At 37.3% G+C, this 25,912-nt stretch overlaps 1 protein-coding gene across 3 annotated transcripts; it reads left to right on the top strand.

Annotated features, from left to right (window-relative positions):
• The first annotated feature begins 3,447 nt into the window (after positions 1-3,447).
• On the top strand, positions 3,448-25,688 carry LOC139695003 (uncharacterized). 3 transcript variants are annotated; one of them, XM_071593571.1, is made up of 7 exons: positions 3,448-3,531; positions 3,620-3,869; positions 4,987-5,124; positions 18,570-18,731; positions 18,818-18,877; positions 23,277-23,493; positions 24,351-25,688. In XM_071593571.1, exons 2-7 carry the CDS (start codon positions 3,735-3,737, stop codon positions 24,719-24,721), a joined length of 1,083 nt encoding a protein of 360 aa, XP_071449672.1. In that variant the 5' UTR covers positions 3,448-3,531; positions 3,620-3,734; the 3' UTR covers positions 24,722-25,688. The 3 variants fall into 3 exon arrangements, with proteins under 3 accessions (XP_071449672.1, XP_071449673.1, XP_071449674.1); XM_071593572.1 differs by having other exon boundaries at positions 3,488-3,869; positions 24,351-24,515; positions 25,084-25,688; XM_071593573.1 differs by adding an exon at positions 9,687-9,775 and having other exon boundaries at positions 3,488-3,869.
• The last annotated feature ends 224 nt before the right edge of the window (positions 25,689-25,912 follow it).

The raw sequence follows: 25,912 nt of genomic DNA, 5'->3' as shown, positions 1-25,912 counted from the left end.
ACAGTGTCATATTCTTGAGAAACAAGTATTCCCACTATATGCCAGTGTATTGCTATAGAAGCTCCTTCGTGACTTCCAATGCCTAACCTGCAAAAAGCTGGAGATGTCAATTTCAGAACTTACCCATGAATATTCTGATTAATCAACAGTTTTATTTCTTGTTTGACAAAAGGGAATTTTTTTGTAAATTACCTGCTTTCTATTTTTTTAATTGGGAATGAATTTTAATTCCAAACATACTTCTAGTAGTGAGCAATTTTAATTCTTAACCCTTGTCAATGCTTTGTACTTTGGATTTACTTTTGCTTTTTGTAATTTGTTAATTCGTAAAAAATTTTCCAGCAAGTAATTTTTAACAACTCTGTAAAAAGTAATTTTTTCATCAAGTTTACAAAATGTTATGCCCTTTCTGAGGTGAAAATATTTACATTTGCTAATTTTTAATGCAAATAACTTTCCTATTTATGTTGGTTTCCATCATAATTATGGAAGCAGCGCATTTCCAACAGTGGTATCATCATCATCAGGATTTCAATACTAGGATTGGTTTGCTGCAACCCTCCATTCAATTCTATTTAATGTCCATTCCTTCGATTCCTGATACCTTCTCTGTTTTACGTCCTTCTTATTTGTTCTATGAGCATGTCTTTTGGTCTTCCTCATGGAATTTTCCCTTCTATTTTTTCTTCAATTATATTCCTTATCAATGCATTGTGCCTTAATGTGTGTCCAATCCATTGTGCCTCAATGTGTGTCCAATCCATCTACTTCTTCTTTGTCATAGAGTTCTCCACGTGGTCCTATTCTCTTCTGCTCTTCTACATACTTACTCAATCCTTTCTTTGTCTTTGCAATTAATCTTTAGCATTCTCCTCCAGTACCACATTGCAAAGGCTTCTATTCTTTGCTGGTCTACTTTTCCAATGTTCCAAGTTTCGGCACCATGGAGCACCATGCTCCACATGAAAGTCTTGACGAATTGCTTCCTTGTTTCCAGTCTTAGGTTCTTTGAACATAGTGACTGCCTCTTCTTCATGAATGCCTTCATAGTTTGGGCTATTCCCCACTTGATCTTGGTCTACCTTCTTCCATCACATGTAATGCTGCAGCCCAGGTAGATGAAGGATTCCACTTGCTCTAGTTTCACCCCTGGAATTGTGATATCTGCAGACAGCTACTCTCTGCCACAAACAAGGATTTTAGTTTTCTCCTTGTTGATGTTCATATTATATTTCTCCAGTACTTGGTCCATAGCACTTAGACTTGCTTGCAGGTCCTCTTGCGTTTCCGCCACTACTGTGATGTCATCTACAAACTGAAGCATGTTGATTCCTTCTCCATTTACCTTGACTCATTTGATACACAATTCTTGTATTTCTTTTATTGCCTCTTCCAGGTTTGCATTGAATATTGCTGGCGAGTGGTTGCATCCTTGTCTTAGTCCTTTGTTTTTTTTGGCTACTATTTATACCATTTTTGTTTACAATATTGTAACCTAATTCTTGTAGGGGTTATGGATAATTACTCTATCGATGTAGTCCAATCCCGATGCTTCGAGTAACTTGAACATCTTATACCATTCAACATTGTCAAAGGTCTTCTCTAAGTTCACAGATGTCAGCTCTTTGGTTTTCCTAGAATCCAAATTGGTTTTCCGAGAGATTTCCATCAATCCTTCCTTCTATTTTTTGGCTAATTATCCAAGCAAGGATTTTCGATGCCTGAGCCACCAGGCTCAATGTTCTGTGTTCTTCCCCTTTATCTGCTTTTGGTTTCTTCCGTATTGCAATGATTATACTTTTCTCAAAGTCTTCTGGTAGCTCTCTGCTGTCATAGCTATATTTGATTATTCCATAGAGGGTACCCTTTGCTTTGACCCCAAGAGTCTTGATTATTTCTCCATTTATTTTGTCAACTCCTGGTTCCTTGTCTATCAGGTCTCTGTTGATTTTGCTTCTTAATATCTGCAAACCCTGATCACCTTTATCTATCATGCTTTCATCTTTAATTATGCCATCTTCGAGTGGTTTGGGAGCTTGCTAGAGTACTTCAATGTAGTCCTTCCATCTATTCCCAATGTCATCATAATCTATAAGCATTTTTCCATTAGCGGCTTAGATATTTTGCAAGTTTGTTTTTCTTTATCAGAATTGCCTCTACACTAGTTTATGAGCCATCTTGATATTTCTCTTTTTCATTTTGTCATTGATTTCCTCGCAGCAGCTATCTATCCATTCTTCCTTTGCCTTCTCACTCTCTCATATGACCTGGTTCTGCAACTCTTTATAATGGTCTTCTTCACTCTTATTTCTTGTATTTTCTTCTTTCCTTTAAGACACCACTTATTTGAGCTGTTATTCATGATTTCTCAGATATTTCCCCCTTACTCACAAGTAGCTCATTTGCGGCTTTGGTGATGATATTCTTCATTTCTTTCCATCAATCCTCAGTGCTGGTATTTTCATGATTTCCTTCTATTTCCCTTTCAATGGCTGTGATGAACTTTTCTCTGGCAGTCTTTTCTTCCAGTACCTTTGTGTTCCATCTGGGTTGTTGTGTCTCTTTCTTCATCTTCTTGTATTACAGTCTACTGTCCATGATCACCAGGTTGTGATCACTGTTTATATCTGTCCCGGGGTAGCTCTGACACTTCTTGTGCCTCTTCCTGACAAGGATGTGGTCAATTTGAGAAAGTCAAAGTCAATTTTCCCAATCTGAAGTATCTCACGCTACTTCTATCTTGCCCCTCGCCGACCACAGCGTTCCGATTTCCCATCACTATGAGGTTTTCCTTCCCATTCACTGATTCTAGAACCCCATCTTGTTGCTCATATACTTCCTTTATTTCCTCATCTGAATGGCTGGACGTCGGCATATACACCTGTACTATCACTGTATCCATAGGTTCTGCTTCTAACTTTATCATCAGTATCCTTTCATTTTATTGCCGGTACGATATTATTTTCCTTGCCTATTTCTTCGTGGGTATGATACCTGCACCTACAATTTCCCGGTCATGCCATGAGTATAAATGTATATAAGGCGGTAAACAGATCATTATTTTCTTATGAAATATATTCCCTAAAATAAATTTTGTGTCAAATTTTGTCAACTTTTTCTTAAACGTCGTCTTTAGAGATAGTTATTAATATGAATGGATTGATATTGTTCACTGATGAGGGTCATATTCTGCATTTAGAGGTTTTCTTTTTAATTTGACTTTCTGGTATAGTAAGTGAATTAGAATAGCTCTAAAACGAATGATATACTCTTATCTAGTTTTTGATAAAGTTGAAGAAAAGTGTACCGTTATTTCATTGTGAAAAACATACCTTATCGCAAATCACACTTTAAACTATACACCCTTTTGAATTCCCTCCGGTATCCATATATGGCAACACCGCATGAATACGATTGCAATATACCATTCAGCATGCCATGAGAGAAGGGATATGTTGTCGGCAATTGACGTGGCAACACAGGTCTCCTACTCCATAACGTGCTAGCTCCGTATGTTGAAAATACCCGCCGGTACGGCGATGAGGAACGACGTTGAAATTCTATTAATTGCTCTCCCAATGGTTAACATCAATTAATTTTTTATCCCTCTCGATTCTAGCTAGCAACCAGTAGTAGTTTGGCCGTAAATCTGCAGTTATTTTGCCAGCCTACTGTAAGCTAATTACTTCGTGACAGAACTTTTGCCAGTACTGAATTTTAGTATTTACAACATCATGCGTAGCGTAAAATGTTTCCAGCAGTGTAGACTTTGCTTATGCAACAAAAAGTCGATGGTAGAAATTTTTCCGGAAAATGTGAAAGAGGAGTATGACGTTAAAGTAGCAATTGAAGATCTACTTGATTTCAAGGTTTGTGTCACCTAATTATAATTGTTATTTGTGAAAATTAAAGAGTCAGTGAACAGTGAAGTATTTGAATTGTTTTTGCGCAGCATTCAGAGGTGGTAAGTACATTGTGATTTGGAGATAAAATATTTTATACAACAGGACGCAAGCCTATGACTGCCATAAAGACGACTTAAGAGAAGAATTTTTATTTAGTTTACATTAGGCTAAGAACATTTGAAAAATGTTAAATTGAATAAGCGTATTTAAAGCATTCTTAGCAAGTACAAAGTGTGGACATAATTACTCATGTTATTACATTAAAGTAATGCTAAACTCAAGAGAAGTAGCCCAAAGATGACATCAATCTTTTTATTTAACTGACAGGAACAAAACAGTTGGTGAAACAGTAACCAGCTGCTTGGAAAAGGCCAACTTAACGTATACTTTCTTTATGAGCGTTACTTCAATGCAGAAATAATTACCTTTCCCCTTTATTTTTTTGAACAATTTTTTAATTTGCTTCTTTTCATCCATTTGTGTCATTTAAAATAGGCTTATAACCATAAATAAGGATGACTTCACTCTTATGGAAGAAGACCAAATTAGCGAATTCGGAAATTTAGGGCTGTGTCGAGGAGAGGAGAATTAGATAAAATAAAGCGAGAGATGGGTTTATTGAGTCGTTGGAAAAATGCTGGCTAAAGTGTGCCGACGTTCTAAAGATGTACTTCGACGAATTTTGAGGCTCTGTGGCAACCTTTTAAATAAATTTATTTTTCCAAAAATGTTCACGATACTTTTTATTCAAAGCAAGTATAATGCAATAATATTCTATCTGTATCAATCGGTTAACTGTTATTATTACCACTCGACTATATTTTTTAATTTCCTTCTTTTCATCCATTTGTGTCATTTAAAATGGGCTGATAACCAAAAATAAGGATGACTACACTCTTACAGAAGAAGACCAAATTTGCGAATACGGAAATTTAGGGCTGTGTCGAGGAGAGGAGAGTAGATAAAATAAAGCGAGAGATGGGTTTATTGAGTCGTTCCCAATAGCAAAACTTTTCTGGAACAGGATTAATTAAGGCGGCTAAAAAACCTTTCTCTTAACCTAAAACTTTATTTATTTCAGGTACTTCAATCTGATGGGTTTCCAGAAGTCATCTGTAATGATTGCTCCAAGAAGGTATTGGGGTACAAGAAGTTCAAGGATATGTGCCTGAAATCAAGGGAAATATTGTGGAGAAAAGCCATGGAAAAATTCAGAGAGGTGTGTCCTTAATTTTTTTATCTGTAATGCTTTTTAGGTCAGTGGTTCCTTTAGAAGCCACCCAACAAATAATAATCATAGACTATAACATATGTTCCTTAAGGTCCTACTTGGATTTTTGGGCTATCTGATTATTTTATTTAGGTAATCTACTGGTTAAGGTAGGTTTTTCGATGGACCCAACTACCCAATAAATATTTTATTACTCCGAACAAAACACAAAATCCAGCATCCTACTCTACATCAGGTCCCTCTTCATTGCTGAGTACTTTCTTCCTCCCTTCATCCCATCCAACATCCCCATCCTGTTCCTTCCCTTTCCTCGTTTGCCTAACATTCTCCCCTCTATCACAGTCTTCAACATCCAACTGCTGGGCAATACCCCTTCATCCACTTTTCCTGCCTCCATAGGATTTCTCCCAACAAACCCCTGTCCTTGCCCACCATACCAAGTACTTCCTCATTTGTTTTCTTCTCTGTCCATTTCACCTTCTCCATTCTTCTCCACACCCACATTTCAAAAGCCTCCAGTCTACGTCTATCCTCCTGCTTCAACGACCACATTTCCGTGCCGTACCTAGCTACGCTCCATATCAAAGTTTTTACGAGTCTTTTCTTAACATCCTTACTCAACGTCCCCGTCATCAACTCCCTCCTCCTTGTGAAAGCCTCTTTGCCTAGCGCAATTCTTCTCCTTACGTCCCTACCACTTTGACTGTGTTGGTCCAAAACACTTCCGAGATACATAAACTCTTCTACCTGCTCTAGTGTTTGCCCTTCTATTTTAATGTTTAGCTTAGCCTTTTTCTTTCTAGAAAATCGTATAACCTTTGTTTTATTAATATTGATTCTCATCCCATGCCTGTCGCTCTGAATTTCCAATTCACTCAGCAATGTTTGCAACCCCTTGGCTGACTGATAATGATAGTTATTATTGTTTGTATTCTGTTTACAGTAAGTTTTGAATGAACATGAAAAGATCATTACTGCCTTCTTAGCTTCTTCTGATTAAATACCCCAATCACATTAAACTGTATTTTCTGAAGTACCAAATATCTCCCTTCATTCTGTCCAAGGTGCCTGCTGATTTCCTCATCTCACTTCACCTGCCTAGAATCCTCCCCTGTTTCACAGTATTCTGTGTTCAATTAATAATCAAATTATTCTTCATTCACCTTTCCTACCTCCTTCAGACGTTAATCAACAACCCTTTCTCCTCCCCTATCATGCCCAGCTAGCATTCATCCTTTGTTTTGTTTTCCATCTATTTTGCCTTTTCCATCCATCTCCACAGCCACATCTCGAAAGCCTCAATCTATGTCTCTCATTTTGTTTCAACAAACAATTTTTCCTAACTACATATAAGAAACCACTTGAAATATCCAAGTTGTAATGACTATTTCCTGAGCATGCCTGTCATCAACTTCCTCCTCCTACAGCAAGTCTTTTTGCCCAAACCAATTCTGATATACCTACCACTGATATACCTACTACTTTATCACCTTGGCCCAAAATGCTGCAAAGATAGGTAAACTTTTACGAGTTCTAATTTATGTCATCCTATGTTAGTATTTAAATTTATCTCCCTCTTTCTTGAAAACCTCATCATCTTTGTTACGCTTACATTGATCGTCATATCATAAATATCACAATAGTTTTCTAATGTAGTCTGTTATGATTGTGGCTGAAAATAATTTCCCAATCAAATTAAGCCGTACAAGCGGATGGAAAAATGGGCTGCTGCTTAAACCTGTGCTATAATTTTTGACAGCATAATCTCTCTCAATGTCTGAATATGCTGACCTACTATCTTAATCCTATATCCTCTCTCTGTTATCTCTGTAATCTCTTGAATATTTTGTTGATCAATAATTTCCTGCCATATTTTTGATAGTGTGCATGCATGTGTTTGTGTCTCTTCTTACTGGCTTATGAGATGTTGGTGTGGAAAGGAATGGAAAAAATAAAGTGGGTGGAAAGGGAAAAAAATTATGTATTCTAGGCATGGTAGGTTAGGATAAGTTGCTGTTGAGAGAAATTGGTTCAACAGCAGGTGGAACAAGCAGATGAAGGCGATATTGACATCCACATTTGCCCAATACTCCGCAAGCTGCAGCTGGTGTTAGGTTGCCACCGGTAAAAGGGAAGAAAACCGCATGCAAAGTCAACACATCCATGCAAAACCTATACCCGCGATGACTTATAGATTCATGGCAAAATCCTCTCAACTTACACACATGCCAGTTCATGTACTATTAACTAACAAACAATTGCACCTTAGGATGCAGTGAAAAATTTATCCAATAACATCCAAGGTAGAATTTGAAAAGCAAGAAGGCAAAATTACACTATCACATGGACATGCAACATACAATGGTCTCCTCCGCCTGGACACAGGAAATGTGAAACAACGCTGTAGGCTGTGGGAGGGTCCCCCCCCCCCACTCAGAGAGAGACAAGGGATGGAAGGTGAAACTTAAAAACATATATTGCAGAGCAAGCAATACTGTAAAGAGCACTGCATTATTTAACAGCATTCTAATGTGGTCAAGCAGGATGGTCTTTGACAGGAAAACACGCGAGGTTATTGAAAGTGCTTGCATTTCAGTAGAACTAATTATTCCCTAGACGCTGAGGGAGGCAAGTGGAATTTTTGCTATCTATCACCCTACAGTTGCGATCTCGTATTGTCCGTGGGAAGGAGTCCTTGAGTCTGCTAGTTCTGTCATCTATTTCCCAAATTTATAGGCATGAACTTAGCAGCGACCAATGTATGTTGGAGTGTGAATAGTTTGAGATACCTCGGTGCTGAAACATGTGGATTTGAATTTATTTAGTAAGTTCAGCCTAGCATTGTATCGTCTTTCTTCTAATGATTCCCACCTCAACTCCATAAGCATTTTAGTGACACATTTCGTTTTATCGCTACAGTTTTTAATAAAACTGGCTGCCCGGCATTGAAACTTCTCAACTTCCCATATTATCCATGGGATAGCAACTGTAGGGTTATAGATGACAAAAATTCCACTTGCCACCCTTAGCATCAAGAGAATAATTAATTCTACCTAATTGCATGCACTTTCACTGACCTCTTGTGTTTTGCTGTCAAAACCCTTCCTGCATGACCGCATTAGAATGCTATTAAATAATGTATTGCTCTTTACGGTAGCAAGGGGATGCTGAATACGGGAAAAGGGGAAAAATGCTGGAGAAACAAGGCAGAGGGAGGAAAAGAATAGGATTGCAGATTAAATTAATTGAGGTAAAAAGTGTGTAAAGCTAAGGAATTACTTATTGGCTTAGGCAGTATGGGGTTCATGGATTATTTGTAATGTTAGCCAGGAATTGAAAGTTCCCTAGGGTGTGTTGAGTCATTGTTTTAAAAACCTATCATAATGCATTAATAATAAAATTAAAATTAACTTCCTGACACTGCCAAGTAAGTCTTCATATACAGTGCACCAATCACCCTCCCATGCGCACTCGTCTAAACATACTTGAATTTATTGTCTTCTACCACCTCACTTCTTTCTCCCCAGTAAATCTTGCCTCAGTTTATTGTTCAACTCTGTGTACTTTTTTCTGCCTAATTCTGTGTTTATGTTCTTCGATTTCCTTCTCTCATCTATCCCCTTAGCAATCATCTTGCGTTGTAATCCAAGGTTTCCTTGTCCTCTCCCTATTCCTTCATTTATGGCTATGATATACCTTCTCTTTGTACTCCCATCTTTTCTCAATGTATCTATCTCCTTGTCACTCATAAACTTTTCCACTGCCTCCTGGTAATCTTTATTTATCATCCCTATGAGTTAGCTTTTTTTTCCTCGCCTATTTTTCCTGTGTGATCTTCTTATATTTGATTTTACAATTCATCAGCACACAATTATGGTCTGCAAACTGTGGGTTTTTGTCAAATACACCTATGTAAAAGTATATTGTGGTGTTTAAGCCAAATGTTTGTTTTGATCAAGCCCTGTTTCCTCACAGAACTCAATTGCTTTCCCCCCAGTCATTCCTTGTTCCTGAACTATTCATCCCCTTACCCACTACCACCTCTCCCTTTGTTCACTGCAGCATTCCAATCCCGTATTGCTATAAAGTTTTTCATAACAGGGATATCCTCAAATATTTTATCTAATTGATATACTCTGTATGTTTCTTCATCACTAAGATTGATTGTTGGCATGTATGTCTTAATAATGACCAAGCTCATAGATTCAGCTTTTACGCCTACGTATTATTTTTATCACTCATCTGAACTGTTTAGTAAGCTATTTCCCTTCTGTTCAACACTACCACCCCCTGTCACCTGCTCTCTTCCTCTATGATTTATTATTCCATATGTATCATTAGAGTAATATCTGATATCGTTCCATAACATATAGCCCTTAAAGGATCAATATTTTCTCTCTTCATATCTTGCTTTACAGTTTATAATTTCCCTGTCCTTAACATCATCCTGACTTTTCAAGTCCTTATTTCAAGATGTTCATTACTCTTTTGTTTCCTCTTTCTTCGTTGCTGTTAATTCTGGTTCTGATTTGCAATGATTTCATGTGAAGACTGGAAACATATGGAGGCCTGAGCCATTGGGGGAATCCTGTAGTTGCCAGAACTTCCTATTCTTTTGTTTGTAGCAAACATTGAGCAGGTGAGTGATAGAATATATTTAGTGCACGTAAAAGCTGAACCAGTGCACTAAGTCATTATTCATGTCTACGTGCAATCAAGTAATCATTGGGAGGAAGAAATATACTGGGTATGCGATCAATTAGAGATGATAATTACAGGCAAATTTGTTAGAGAATATTTGATAGTGATGTGGGGGATTGGAATGAAATGGTAGGGAAGAGATTAGAGTGAGGTAGAGTGCTGCTGTTTAGAAAAAAGTAATGAGTGTGGGAATACTGAGTTTATCCATGATGAACACCAAGTATAAATATGACAATGCACTTGCTATACTTTTAAAATCCCTTAGCATTCAGGGAGATATCAGTTACATTATACTATGGTGAGGCACAGATTAAGGGCAGCATGATTAATTCACACAGTTACCTGGGAGCTTGCTAAGATTCAGATCATAATTTAGTTCTAATGAAATGTAACCTCATCGATTGAAGAGGATAAAATAGGGGAGAAAGATGAGGAAATGGAATGTAGAAGCATCAACCAGGATGTATTCAACAGATTCAGGTGAGATGTAGTGGAAGTTCATCATTATGAGAAAAACAACATTTGCACTTTTCCACTGATTTATTTGTAACATACATCAGTTCATCGAACAATCTTCAGGGACAAGACAAGAATCAACATGTGATACATCATATTTATACCCGTTTGAGGAAGGGGGGGGGAAGAAAAGTGTGAGGAGTAAGGTATAGGCGGGGACAAAGAGGGGAAATATGGAAAACCCCAAGAAACAAGGAAACTAAATAAATGGAGTACAATTAAGTTACAATTTCAATTTGCTCTAAAATATCAAGCTTTTGCCCTTATTATATTAATAATTGCAGATAAGCAAAATATAGGGTTGAGAATTCCATTCACTTAACATGTAATCTTCATCATCTCTCTTTGCCTCCCAACTTCAAACTAGTTTCCTTTGACAAAAAATTCATTTACTTCTGTGCGCATTCAAAAATCTTTGTTACTCGCCAAGGATTTACTGAGAGACTCCAACATGAACCCAGTGTTTACAAAAGAACTCCATCTGCTCATGGAACTGTATGCCAACCAGAATTGCTTTTTAATCAGTAATGTGTTCTATCATCAAATGGACAGCTTAGCAATGGGATCTCCTCTGTCCCCTCTATAAGCAGAAATATTTATGGACTATTATCAACTTAATTTAACTCCGGCCATCCTATCCTAACTAATATTTTCTACTGGTATCGCTATGTGGATAACATCATCTGCTGTTGGACTTGGAGTATGAGATAACTAGACAGTCAAATGAATCTTTTAAATTTCCAACACTCCAAAATTAAGTTCACCATGGTAATCGAATCCGGGAAAGAGTCGAACTTTCCTGACATTTCCATATCTATCATAGATGATAAACACAGTTTTGGTATAAACAGGAAACCACGTTACAGTGATGCAATCATCCCAGCCGATTCCTGCCACCCTATGAACCAGAAACTGTCAGTCTTCTATTCAATGATACACAGACTTGTTAATTTACCACTAACATTAAAAAGTTTCTACCATGAGCTGGACACTATTGAAATCAATAGCAGTATCCAATGGCTATAGTGTAAATATTGTTGCCAATCTGTGAAAGAAAAAATTAAAATTTAAATCTATTTCACAGTTATGCTCCCTTACTCCCACGCAAGAAAAGCCCAAAAATGTAACAAAAGGAAATTCAATATTTCATTTCATAATCTGCCAAATCTGGGAAAAATCCTTTGCTGAAACTAAGACAAATTAGAACCCCTCTTACAATCGGGAATTTACAAAGTGAAGTGTGATTCCTGTGATATGTGCTACATAGTCTAGACAAGAAGAAGTTTAAAAACCAGAATAAAAGATCATGAAAGATGCTGGAGGACTTTCAATGAAACATCACTCCTAGCTAAGCATCTACTACAATTATCTCACTCATGTAAATTTAATCTGGGAATTATGCACTATGAAAACAAAGGCAAATGACTTGATATTTTAGGGCAAATTGAAATTGTAAAATTAAAGATTAATGGTATTTCAAATGACAATATTTCTGTTAACTGCTCTCTGCTTCTCCTAATCCCATTTCCACAACAAAAAGTGAAACTCCCTCTTATCTTTTTGACTCAATCCTTTGCGTATTTTCCTATTCAACCACACTCCTACCCTTTACTCTCAGTATGTGTCGAACAGCTCTTCTCTGATAATGTCCTTGGAATCACTTATACCTCATCCCTCAACCTGCCTCTATCCCTTCGATGTCTCTTCCCCGCTTAAACCTTCTTTATTCTTTCCTCTTTCCTACCGCCAGGATGCCAGCTCCATCCACTCAAATAATGACAGAAATGCTTATTCCGCCCCTCCATTTACCTGTCCATTTCTTTATGTTCCCTGTTTCTTTGGGTTTTCCATATTTCCCCTTTTTGTCTCCGCCTACCTTACTTATCATCTTTTCTCTCCCCCCCCCTTTCCTCAAAGAGGTATATATACGAGGTCTGTTCAAAAAGTATTGCGAATTTTTAATTTTCCTGGGTTACATATATTTGAATTTTGATTTTTTTGTGGCGTGATGTTGGTATTTATGACTCTCACTTATGACGAAAAGTTTAGCCATTTTGAATTTTCAGTTATGTGTTGACAGCTGTTTTGCTTGGACGTGTTTTGGCTTGTCTTTGAATTTTGCCTGCTCCAAAAAATGGATCAAAGAATCTGTATCAAATTTTGTGTGGAAAACGAAATTAAGTGCGCAGACACATTCCAAACGTTGACTTTGGCATGTGGAGAAGCTACCTTGGACCGAAGCAACGTTTATCGTTGGTACAAAATGTTCTCAGAGGGCCGAGAAGACGTGAACGACGAAGAGTGTGCCGGATGCCCGAGCATGTCAACAATAGACGAAAACATTGATGAAGTAAAGAAAGTAGCATGGGCCAATCATCGAATCACCGTTGATGAGAAGTTGCTGAAGACCTAAACATATCGATTAGCTCGTGATATTCGAGTTTTACCAATGATTTGGGCATGACACAGGTCACCGCAAAATTCATACTGATATTGCTCAATTTTGACCAAAAACAGCAATGCATTAACATTGCTAATGAGGTGTTGGACTGTCCGCAACGACTCAATTTGCTCCAGAGGGTCATAACTGGTGACGAATCATGTTATGGTTTATGGTTATGGCGTGAAATCTAAAGCTCAATCATCCCAATGGAAGCTGCAGCACGAGCCATGACCGAAAGAAGCGTGCCAAGTTCGGTCAAATGTGAAAGTTTTGCTTATAGTTTTCTTAGATTGCAGGGACATTGTGCATCATGAGTTCTTGCCTCAGGGTCGAACGGTAAATAAGGAATATTGCCTGCTGCAAAGTCATGCGCAATTTGCGCGAAGCAATCCACAACAAATGCCCGGATTTGTGGAAGAAAAAAAATTGGCTTTTGAACCATGACAACGCCCCTGCTCACACATAGTTACTTGTGCGTGAATTTTTGGCCAAAAACAACACACTAATGACGCGGCAGCCACCGTATTTCCCAGATCTGGTCCCCAGTGACTTTTTCTTGTTCCCAAAACTGAAGAGGCCCATGAAAGGATGACGCTACGCTATGATTGACGAGATAAAGACTGCATCGAAGGAGGAGCTGAACAAGATCACAAAAAATGATTTTTTGAAATGCTTTGAGGATTGGAAAAAACATTGGCTCAAGTGTATAATATCTAATGGGGATTATTTTTAAGGGGACAAAATAGATATTCATGAATAATTTTTGAAAAAACTCAACAGTCACCATACTTTTTGAACAGACCTTGTATGAAGTCTCACACGTTGAATCTTGTCTTGTACCTGAAGATGGTTCGATGAACTGAAACGCATTGTATGTTACAAATAAATCTGTTGAAAAGTGCAAATTTTTTTTTCTCATAATCAACCAGGATGAAAAGAAAAGATTAAAAGCAGGGGATAGAGAAAACTATGAATGAGGACAGGGGACATGTAATGGAGAATAAAAATGGGAATGGGAAGGTGAGAGCACTATCAGTAAAGAAGGTAGGCACACCTTTAAAATTGCAGCATGAAAAATATTTATTCAACAAGGAAAGATTCAAGAGAGATGGAAAGAAAACAAAAAGAATATATATGGTTAAGATATTAGGCAAGCAAGTTTATACATAGGAAGAGAGTATGACATACATGGGGCTAACTTAGGCCCAGGCATATTTGATTGTGAAATAGAAAGCACATTATGGGAATTGAAATCAAATATGGCTGTAACAAAAGATAAAATCTCCATAGGGTTGAGGAAAAATGTAGAAGGAAGAGTTTTTATGGGTTAATTCATAGGTTTTATGATGGAGTAAGTTGGCCAAGACATTACGAGGGTTGTCCAAAAAGTAACCTCTGTTATGCTATAAAAAATATACTGAAATAGGTACAGAAAATTTATCATTTTCATCTAAAAATTACATATCTCTACTGTTTTTATACATATTTGCCAGACAGATTTAAACATTTGTCATATTTCTGAACTAATTTTCAACTTTCTTCAGCATAAAATTCTGCCGCCTGAGATCGCAGCCTACCGATAACGGTATCTTGAAGTTCCTCGTCAAACGAGCACAAAACATGTGGCAGGCTAACTTTTCAGTCGTGTTTCCATGCAACAGAGTCGTAGAAATCTGTGGACAACTTTCTAAATATTTCAGATGTCATAAAACCCTGGTTTTCACGAACTTTATGTTAAATTTCTGGTGAAGTTCATTGTTCACCAAAGACTTCTTGTTCATTGTTCACCAAAGACGGGCGGCCAATTCCGTCGTCATCATGGACATTTGTGTTCACTCTCAAACGAACGACAACACTGATGCACAACTCTCGTCACCCATAACATTTGGTCCATACAGAGCACAAATTTCCAGATGAATATCCGCAGCTTTGAAGTTTATTACCAGTGCAAACCTTATCACAAAATTGATTTTAATTTTGATGGGATTTCCAAGTGTATTGTTCATTTTGACTCGCTGCTGTAGACAAGCAGCATGGCCTCCCAAACACTGCAGATCGAGGAGTACTGTCCTAGTGTGTGTGTCAATACAGCAAATATTCTGCTCCCCCTATTACTTTGCTTGCTAACGGAGGTTACTTTCTGAACACCCCTTGTATATCAGGTATGTGTTAGTTGCAATCCTAAAAAAGAGTAAGGTAGCCCTATGACCTGCAGAACAATAAGTTTGATATTAAATATGAAAATAAGAGTTCACAGACTGGAGCAATGTACTTATCTTTGAAGTATTTTGAATCAAAATAGTCAAAGTGGTGTGAACATAGTATGAAGAACTGGGAAAATAAGCTTGCACAAGAAGGGAGTCGATGATAGAGACCTTGGATAAGAATGTTAAGAAATGCTAAAACATTCAGATGGACCATGGTATTGTACTGCAAGAAACATCGCTGTTAAATCAAGATGATAAACATGGTTTAGAGACTTTTGAGAAGTGGATGTGGAGAAGGATGGAAAAGGTAAAATGAATGAAAGGGAAGAGCAATGAATTATACTGGTACTAGGCATGGTGGACAGGACAGATGATTGTTAAGAGAAATCCAAAGGAGCTGGAAAGAGTGTATACAGAGTATTTTAATTGGTGATAATATGTGTGAAGGTTCTTAGAGAAATAGATAGATAGTCGTCTATATTTTGGGGTTAGATTGAGACTATGGAGTCTCTTCTACCATCTTACACCTTGTCACAAATTAACAAGATTAAACTTAAAGTTAAATTTCACAAACTATACATAAATAGAAGTAAAATGAATGCATATAGTATCTTAGCACTAGCATGCAGCAATACAGTACATTAGTTGTCTAGTTCAACTACTAGATTTAACACTATTTGTGCGGGGTGTGGCAACATAACTTCCTTTTTAAATGCAAAACACTTGTAAAAAAGGAAATAATGAAAGTTTTGAAAGCATTTTGCTCTTGAAAAAAGGAGGTTATGTTGCTGCACTCTTTACAACATACACACATACAATGCATACTATACATATACATACCAATAGATGCAAACAATACTTGTAAATTAATATTCCTGGATATGTTTACAAATGCCAATACAAAGTATGATGCTCCTGCGAAAGAAAAAGGAAGGATCTCAAAGTCTGTTTACAGCTGGATTTTTCCTGGTTGGTTTGCTGTGAAATTAGTGATTTATGAAGTGCGCAATTGAATGATGGGAGAGAAGGTACATTTGTTATAACAGATGGTAGCTCATTCCACTGATGACACGCTGTGACTGCTAACGGCATAGCCATATTGGTTGTATGTAGTTATTCTGTGATGAGGGATAATGACTTTATGAATAAGTCTGGTATTTAGTTTATATATTCTATCAAGGCTATTGAAGTCATTGGAAAAATACTGAGGGGTTTTATAATTTAGTACTTGGTAGAGTAAGGACAGCACATGAAGTTTCGTGCAAGAATCCAGACGTAACCAGTTGAGTTTGTTAAAATATTCTGCAATGTGGTCTGTAATTTTCAAGTTGTAAATGAAGCATATGCATGAGTTAAATGCTCTTTGGAGTTTTACCAACAACATATTTGAAAGGTCCTTATACTTGACACTGTCACCATTATCAAAGTGAGGAATAATGAGAGAATCAACTATCAGCTTTTTTAATACGATGGGCATAATATATTGAAATTTCTTAAGGCAGTGGAGGGTTTGATTGACAGTTCTGCAAGTTTTAAAAACTTATGAAGGCCATGAAAAGTTTCCATGTATAAGGATACCTAGATACCTTGATTTGTAATGGCATTCTTAAGTGGAATGAGTGTGCCTTGAAGATACAACTTGAGTGGTTAAAATACAGCAATAGATTTAAGCAGTTTAGGATATACAATCACTATAGCTTTCATTTTATTTGAATTAAGGCTAACTAAGTAATGCGTACTCTATCTTGTTATGTTATTGAGATCAGCATCATCATGTAAGTTGCCAAGAAGGCTGACTTGGGTAGAAAAGAAATCTACTTACTTTCAAGTGCCATAAATCAGCCAATCAGAATGTGCTTAAACAATTCAAATCTTATAAGATGGAAAAATTGGATGGAATGCATAGCATCGGCTTATCATCATCACTGTCATCCTCCAAAAATGATTAATCTGGCTCCTCTCTACTTGTTGCCCACTCTTTGGTGGTCACGAGCAAAAAGCCTTTGAATGAAATGCAATTTGGTTCATTTAGTATTTTATAAACTCTAAAAGCATTAAATAAAGCACAAGCTACAGCACTTCTTTCTTTGACCATTTCATTGTTTTTCTCTAAATTGTATAATGCAATTAATACCCATCCGCCCTTTCTATGCCTTTCATGAACTTATTTTATTTCAAAATGCAGATAGGTTTTTTGATTGGCAGTCCTGTGATCCTGACTTTCAACTGTATATTACCCATCCTATTGCTGTGAATAGTGCTAATCATCCTCACCTTCCTTTTGTCTTTCCAAATCACCAGAAGCACTTCACCTTTACAAGTAAATGTGCACTGTGTCTTATTAATTGTTTTCACCTCACTATTCAATGTGGCAGGGAGACCTGATGGTTTTAGTAGAGATTCTTGGTGAAATAGCATCTTCATTGGCTTTACTATCAGAGTCACGTTCACTTATCAAGATAGGAGTGAATTTTCTATTTCTGGCCTTCACTACAATATCAGAATAACTTCTTCTCTATTCGTCATATTGTAATGGCACATCTGACTAGTCATCACAGCACAAATCTAATAAAATTTCTTCCTAACGCAAAGCACTTTCTTTCTATGTGATGACATTATACAAATGCCACCATACAAACACAACATCAAAATCACAATGCTCCAGGACTCGAGGAAACAAACCTCTCAATTTGCATAGAGAGAATGAACTGACCATAGCTGTGAAAGATCTATTGACGATTCATTCTTGGTCCCCCTCATGCTTTTCATAATGAATGTTTACGTTGACGGAGCAGAGCTGAGAGTGCATTCCATCAGCCAGGAGTGGAACTTTCAGTTAAGGCAATGGTTCCTTGCTGATAGCTCAGCTAGGGCCATGTGGATAAACATTCAAGAAATAATGAGGCAAGGGGTTGGGGTACCAAGGAAGAGATGAAAGAAATACTATCCCTGAAATGAAAAGGGACGATGAATAAGTTTCAAACTTTTGAAATTGAAGTTGTGTCCCATTACAGAAAAACTGTCAGGAATTTAAATAGAGTTAAAAAGCTCATACTATCAAACTTACTTATCGAATTAAAAATGAAGTTACAACTTCTTATTAAATAACAAAAGGCAAATGGAAAATTACCACCAAATATGTAAATAATGTTAATTTAAAGGTTAAAACGATGCTCCTAAATGGTAAGAATTCTTGCCAGCCATACGCAACATTTTAACAGTGGATGTTTTTTTTAAGCCAACTTTTGGGAAGAAACTTAATTGTTAGCTATTAATAGATTGACTGCAAGATATTTGGGCAGATACAGAGCTCAGTGTTCTGAAGTAATGATATTTTGGACAAAATTTTCACTACCTAATTACATATATGGCATAAGATGATAATACTGCTAACACACATACTCTGCCTAATACAAATATGTACCTGTTAACAGAATAGAACAAAAACTGTTTTTACTGAAATGTTTAGAATATTATGCCAATTCCAACATATTAGCTATGCTTAAATTACATATTTTATTACTCTTTGATGACTAATGAAAACAATGCCTTTATTTTCTAAACAGCAAAGAATGGAGTTACATGATTATTATCTGCAGGCCATTGGATACAAAGAAAGTGCTGAGATCGATCAAGCTGGAGATGAACAAAGTGATGATGATAATATATCATCTGTATCAACTCTTATTTGGGCTGATGAAAATGAAAATGGACTGGATTTTGATGAAGTTAGTGTTGATTGAAGAGTTATAATTTAAATTCTCTTTATTCTTGTTTTAATGAAATAATTTGCATTTAAATATTTTTCCCACAGGAAAGTATCCATCTAAAATTGGAGACCTGCAGTGTAGCTTCTGAAACCAATAGTGTGCAGGTAACATTTACCATACTTATACAATTATGAGTAGTACTTCTAAAAAAATTAGCATATTAAAAATATTCAATTTATTGAAGTGTGGTTTCAGTTAATTTTGAAGCACTGTTCGTATATATATTTAAGCACTGTCCATTAAGGTGGGTTTTGAAAGGACACAACTACCAAATAAATATCTTGTCTGTCCTAACAAAACATGACCCAACATCCTACTCCGCAAGTGCCCCTTCATCTTTGTGTACTTCCTTCCTTCATTCCATCCAACGTCCCTGTTCTATCCTGTATTGGCTCCTTCCTCTTTCTCCAAACTTTTTCCCCTCCATCATAGGCTTTAGCATCCCTTTCCCAATCAATATGCCTTACATGCATATTTTCTCTCTCCTCTAAGTATTTCTCCCAGCAATCCCCTCCCCTTCCCCACCATACCTTGCACCTCCACATTTGTTTTCTTTTCTGTCAACTCAATCTTCTCCATCGTTCTCCATCCCCACATTTCAAAAGTCTCCGATCTCCACCTATCATCCTGCTTCAATCACCTTATTTCCATGGAATTCTTCTCCTTTTGTCCCTACTAATTCGGTAATTTTGGTCCAAAACGCCTAAGAGATACGTAAACTATTCCACCTGCTCTAGTTATTGCCCTCCTATTTCTACATTTAACTTAGCCTTCATCTTTCTGGTAAACGGCAAAACCTTTGTTTTATTTATAGTTATTCTCATCCCATATACAGGGAGCATTCCAAAAGTAATGCAATTGAATTTCCCGTGCCGCTCCAATTGGTTGGAGAGGGATCAAAACACTTAGACTAAGTGGGGGGGGGCACTAAGCTTTGCTGAGAAACCCATCTCTGTGCCCTCCAAGCTGTAGAAGCAGCAGGACGTCAGTTATTGTAAACCTCTGCACGCTGACCATGTCATGAAAAAAATGGAATCGACTATCGAGCAACATTACGCGATTACTAAGTTTTGTGCTAAACTGTATATCACATCTATCCGGCATATGGAAATGAAAAGAGGATTTCGGTAGAAGAGGATATTGGATTGTTTTGTTAGCAGAGAGAAGATATTTATTTGGTGTTTGTGTCCATCCAAAACCTAGGATAAGGGTAGTATACTATACTATAAGGGTAGTAACCTATAGTAAACACAAATACATATATATGTAATATTAATATAAAAAGTATCAGGAAAAGTTTTGTAGAAAAGATTCATTTCAGATATTGGTACAATGCCTCCAAGTTCTAATAAGAACATCCCTTGAGTGTTGACTCACTTCTGCCAGGGTTTTTTCCAAGACTTCAAGGCTGCCTGGTAGGTGGATTCCGGCAGGTCCTTAATGCACGTGTGCAAGCTTCTGTGAGGGTACTTGGGATCCCACAGTGGTGTCACATTAGGGAGGGTTTCAATCTTGGGAATAGGAAATAGTCTGATGGTGCCGTGATTTCACAGTGGCCATATTGGTGGAATTCTCTTCAAAAACCCTTTCAACTTACACGCATGCAAATTCATATACTATTAACTAACAAACAAATGTACGTGAGGAGGCATAATTCAAACACCACATGGACATGCAACATGCAATGATCTCTTCCCCTAGGGACGCAGGAAATGTGCCAATGCTGTAGGCAGCTGGAGGGTCCCCCCCACAGAGAGAGATTAGGGACGAAAGGGGAAACTTAAAAACAAGCAAAGAAGAGCAACTAGTACTGTAATGAGCTCTACATTTTTTAATGGAATTCTAATGCGGTCATGTGGAAAGAAAGGGTTTTGACAACTAAAGGCATGAGGTTAGTGAAAGTGCATGAAATTGAGTAAAACTAATTGTCTCCTAGACTCTGAGGGTGGCAAGTGGAATTTTTTGCTATCTATAACCCTACAGTTGCCATCATGTTTTGCCCGGGGGAAGGAATTCATCCTAGCATGGAATCATCATTCTTTACATGATTGGCGCCCTAACTCAATAAGCATTTCAGTCATGCTTTCCTTTTTTTAACGTATGAGTTTTTAATTAAATGGGCTGCCCAGCATTCAACCTTCTCAATTTCCCTAAGGAAGCCTTTTTCACTCAGATGCCATTCACTAGATGCATATTCTAAATGGAGCCTTACAAGAGCGTGGTATCAGCATTCCTTGACCTTGGAGTCACTTCTCCCAACAGTGCATCAAATTAATCCCAATTTTGTATATGCTTGCCTTCAGATTTTACGTTTGCGGGTCCCCCAAGTTGTCTTAAGTGATTGTGACGTAGGTATTTTACCAAATCAACTACTTCTAGGTCAACTCCAGTCAATTTTTTTTAGAGTCCCATTGATTTTTTAAAGAAATTTACCGCCAAACATTTAGTAAGGTTAAATGGCAATCCCCATTTTGAATGCCAAAATGATTCTGAAATCTAGATCCTGCACTAGAATTCAACAAGCTTCATCCCCAGGTATCTCCCGATAAATCACTGTGTCATCAGCAAACATCCTAATCTTACTTTTGTTGTACAACTCATTTACAAAAATCAAGAAAAGCAAGCAGCAAGAAAGCAACAGCCCAATAATAATTCCTGGAGGTACCCCGAAGGTCACTCATACGCTATTAGAAACAGCACCATCCAGCACCACCCTCTGCTCCCATAACATATTCCATATACTTCCTCCATTCCATTTAGCTTCCCTTTGCTTTTTCTACCCCTTCCTCGTTTTCTTAACATTTTACCCTGTATCACAATCTTCAACATTCCATTCCCAATCAATGTACTTTGCATCAATTTGCTAAGTATTTCTTCCAGCAATCCTTTCTCCACCCTCGCCATACACCACCCTTAGCACCTTATCATTTGCTTTCCTTTCTGTCCCCTCAATCGTCTCTCCATCTCCACCTACATTTCTAAAGCCTCCAATCTACACCTAGCATCTTTCTTGTATTAGGTATTTTGTAAAATCTTGTGTTATTTATAACACATGAAAATTACATTTTAAAATATTTTTCCTTAAGTTTTTCAACCTTTTAGTTTAACCTTAGTTTTTCATGGACCTCTTTCTACTGGGACCACTATAAAAGTAATGTGCATTTGCTGGGAAAAATAGATTCATTGATTGTACTTGTACAAATGCTTAAAATCCTTCAAAATCCTCTCCCCATTAATCAATACACTTACGGAGACATGTCAGCCATGCCTGGAAGGCACCCTGAAACTTGCCTGCGGTAATGTCTCTCAGAAACGTTGTAACATGCTTTTGAATGTTTTTCATGGTCTCCTAGTGCTTTCCTTTCAGCTCTCACTTTAGACGGGGAAACAAGAAAAAAGTCGAATTGAGTGTCTTCGGGTGTGATATGGTGGAAGTTGAACATAATGAATAACTGATCGTAGCACTTTTCCACTTGATAAAATTTATTTATGACCAGGTTTCGATGTATTACATCATCATTGGGTGACAAAATGAAACTGTGTGTCATCTTATATACATTTAAGATTCTGGAAGGAGGGGAGTTGATGTGGTAGGAAACGAGGGGAGGGAGGGAGAGAGAGGGGGAAAGAAAAGGGAGACATTTACAAAGGATAGTGGAATACAGGGTCTCGACCTTGTTAAAAACAGTATACACAGTCTTCAATGTGTGAAGTGGCCCTCTTGGGTGAATGGTGGCTGTCACCAATAACCCATCTGCAGCCGGGGCAACGCCAGTAGGCAGGCCAAGGGTTGGAGTCCTGGCCATGGGATAAGGCCTTTCTGGAAGGGTGGCAGCGGAATACCCCACTCTCAACTCACACGCTAGGGGAGACTCAAGGGAAGGGGGCGGTTTTCACACGTGGCCAATGTTTACAAACGAAAGTTGATGGAAAGGAGGGGGAGGAGGAAGTGAACTACATATCATAGAGGAGGGAGGTGTTCTTCTTTATTCGTTGGATAATTTTGAATTGTTCCAAAGCATCTAATTTTTCGCTTTTATTAGACGCATATAAAAGAAGAAAAGAAGTGGCATTGGGGTGATGCTCCAGGCCAGGAAGTAGGTAACAATGAAGGATGTGTGGCTGGGTGCCATGTTAAAACACTTCATGCGCAGGCACGTCTTTCCACTCAGATTGCTCAGAGCAAACAGGCGACCAGCTGTGTTGGAAGGGCAGACCACCCACTACATTTCCTGACTGGTTTTACCGCACTGCCATGGATATTCACGTTACCATAAAACAATGTGCATTACTTTCATAAGGGACCATGTAATATATTTTTTCACTGATACCCTCAAAAATGTGAATTCAAGGTTTCACTGTATATGGTTTTAGTGTAAAGTAATGGTCAGTGGTAAATACAGTATGACACTTCTCAGGCCATCAAGCATTGATAAGTGAAGACAACTATATTACTCTAAGTACCTATAAAAAATTGACTGAATAATTTGTGTTTAATTATAGCTGGTGGATGAACTGAATAATTTGCCTCTTCCAACTGTGCAAGAGGTGCCTATAAGTACATCATGTGATTATCAACTTGCTGACTGCAGGGTTGTGTTAACAAGATGTGATTTGGAACAGTATATAGCATCACAGAAGAGCTCACAGACCAGTGATGAGAGAGCCAGAGAAAAGCAAAAAGCATCACAGAATAGCTCAAAGACAAGTGATGAAAGTGGTAGGTGCACATGCCCCAGTTCTTAAAAAATGATATTTGTCATAGCTAGACAAAGTTATTGGAATGTAAGAATAACTGAAAATTGATTGTTTGCTTGAAATATGACTTAAAAATTCATGTTTAATCTAAGTTATATACTCAACCATTATCTATTCCACTGGCTCTCCAATGTGCCCAGCGATGGCTATAATCCCTTGATTGCTGGGCTAATTAAAGCTTGATCATCTGTAAACCTAACTGATTTAATGAGTTCTCTAATTACTTACATTCCTATGTCCAGTTCCTCCCATTCTTCTTTTACCATTATCTACATGTATACAAGTACATTGAAAAGAAGTGGTGATAAAAACATCCCTGACTTACCCTCGTTCCGACACTGCCTATCGTGATTCTTCATCTGTCAAATGCACCTGAGTAATCTGAGAATTACACAGGTTGTGCAGATAATTCTAGCCAGCTTATCAAATGTCTTATCAAAAACTGTTGAACCAACAAATACATCCTGATGGTACTCTTTCTGCTCCTCTCCATCAGTGACTACATTACTGCTATGCCATCATACGATATTTAGGCAAGGAGGTATAAATGTAGCAAAAATAAAGCTAGCAAAATGTTAAGAAGATTAGTTTAAAATGTTCTCAATATATTTTATCTTTTTTCAATAGCTGTCAAATTTTTTCAACATAAAATTCATGTACTCCCTCAAGCAGTCCTCATCCAGAGATTCATACGAGGGACTTGTTTACCCCCAGAAAATGTTTCTCAGGATGTTTCAATAATGTCCTCATTGGGTAAAGCAATTAGTTTTATTGCTTAATAACAAATATTTATATGGTTTCTTTTTCTTTGGTTTTCAGGCAATCCCTTTCTCTGTATTGACTGCCAGATTTCATTCTTATCCTTGGACTTATTATTGAAGCATAAAGAATATGCTCACTCAGGTGCCATGCCTGAAGACGTTCAAGTTATTGAGCTGAGGGGTGATAGAACAAATAAAACTTCTGCTCGCAGTTATGGAAAACGTAAGGGTTTGCCAAAAGGAATCAGTGGCCGAACCAAAAAGAAAGCAAATATTTCTAAACAAAACCATAATCCGGGGATAAAGTCTTCTAGGGCTAAAGTTCCAAAATGTTCCAAACAAAAAATGAGTATTAAATATAAAAAAATTAACAGTGCATCATCAAAAAAGAGGAATTCTCCTAGAAAAAGTAACACCGGTGCATTTTAGTTCACATTCTAATTAAACATCAGTAGAAGAGCAAGTGGTTGAGAGAATGCCAATAGAAGAGAGAGAAAATAAGGTTGAGAGCTCTTCAGGGAACAGTATTGTATCAAGTGTTATCGATTCAAGGATTGGTTCCAAGAACCATTCAAATGGATGCTAGAAACAATTTTAGTGTGATATATGTCAAAGTATCTTCACAAAATAGATATACCTGAAAAATCACATTAAAATTCACAAAAGTTTTAAATCATTCAGTTGCCAGATATGCAGTAAAACTTATTGTAATAATTTCACCAAGATTAACCATAAGTCTACGCACTTGATGATATGCTCTCTTCATGTTGTAATTGTGAAAATTGTTTTAGGACAATTCTTCCCATGTCCAGCAATTGAAGACTCACTCCAGGCTGAAACCACTTAATGGCCAAGAGTGTCGAAAGGGATTCCTCCAAGACATACATCTGAGTTGGCACGTGCAGATTCACACTAGCGAGAGACCCTTTTAATGTCAATTTTGCCCCAAACATTTGCAGTGAATTTGACTTTGAAGGTGCACATGAGGCAGCATACTGGTGACTGTCTACTTTAGTGCCTGGACTATGATGGCATACTTTAAAAGAACTCCCATCCTTAGTACCACCAGCAAAGATATCATTTTAATACGTTATTATAAAAAACCTATTAATTGTGCATGAAATTTGCCTGAAGGTATATGCTTGTTTGGATCAATGAGAGTAACAATTGTGTGTAATTTATTGTAGATGTTGTATAAATGCAATCAATGAATCAAGGAGGTTTGTCTATGACTATGGCAGTAGCTTACCTGGAAAAATACTCTTATGGTTAATTCAGAAAGGAACAGTTTTTCAAATGTTTCCTCACTCTTCTGCTAGATTAAAATGCAAAGTAAATTCTATGCAAATATAAGATATATTGCCTTGTAGAATTGTACCCAAATGAAATACTAATATTTAAGTGATATTTTGTAATAAAGATATTTTGTTTTGCAAATCAAATGTTTTATTCTATCCAGTAAAACACCTCATTCAAAAAGTTAGGGCTCTAACCGACTTCCAATGATTACTTTTGCTACTATCCTTTCCCCTTGTCTTAGTCTATTCCTCATTTGGTTAGTGAAACAGCTCCCCAATGCCATCTTGTGGCCAAAGAATCAGGGCAAGTGTTTGCACTGCA

This window comes from Hetaerina americana, unplaced genomic scaffold (genome assembly GCF_022747635.1).
Source record: "Hetaerina americana unplaced genomic scaffold, ioHetAmer1.1.p SCAF_6, whole genome shotgun sequence".
Classification (NCBI taxonomy): Eukaryota; Metazoa; Arthropoda; class Insecta; order Odonata; family Calopterygidae; genus Hetaerina; species Hetaerina americana.
The sequence above is the reverse complement of the archived record's forward strand: the minus strand, read 5'-3'. Positions and strand labels throughout refer to the sequence as shown.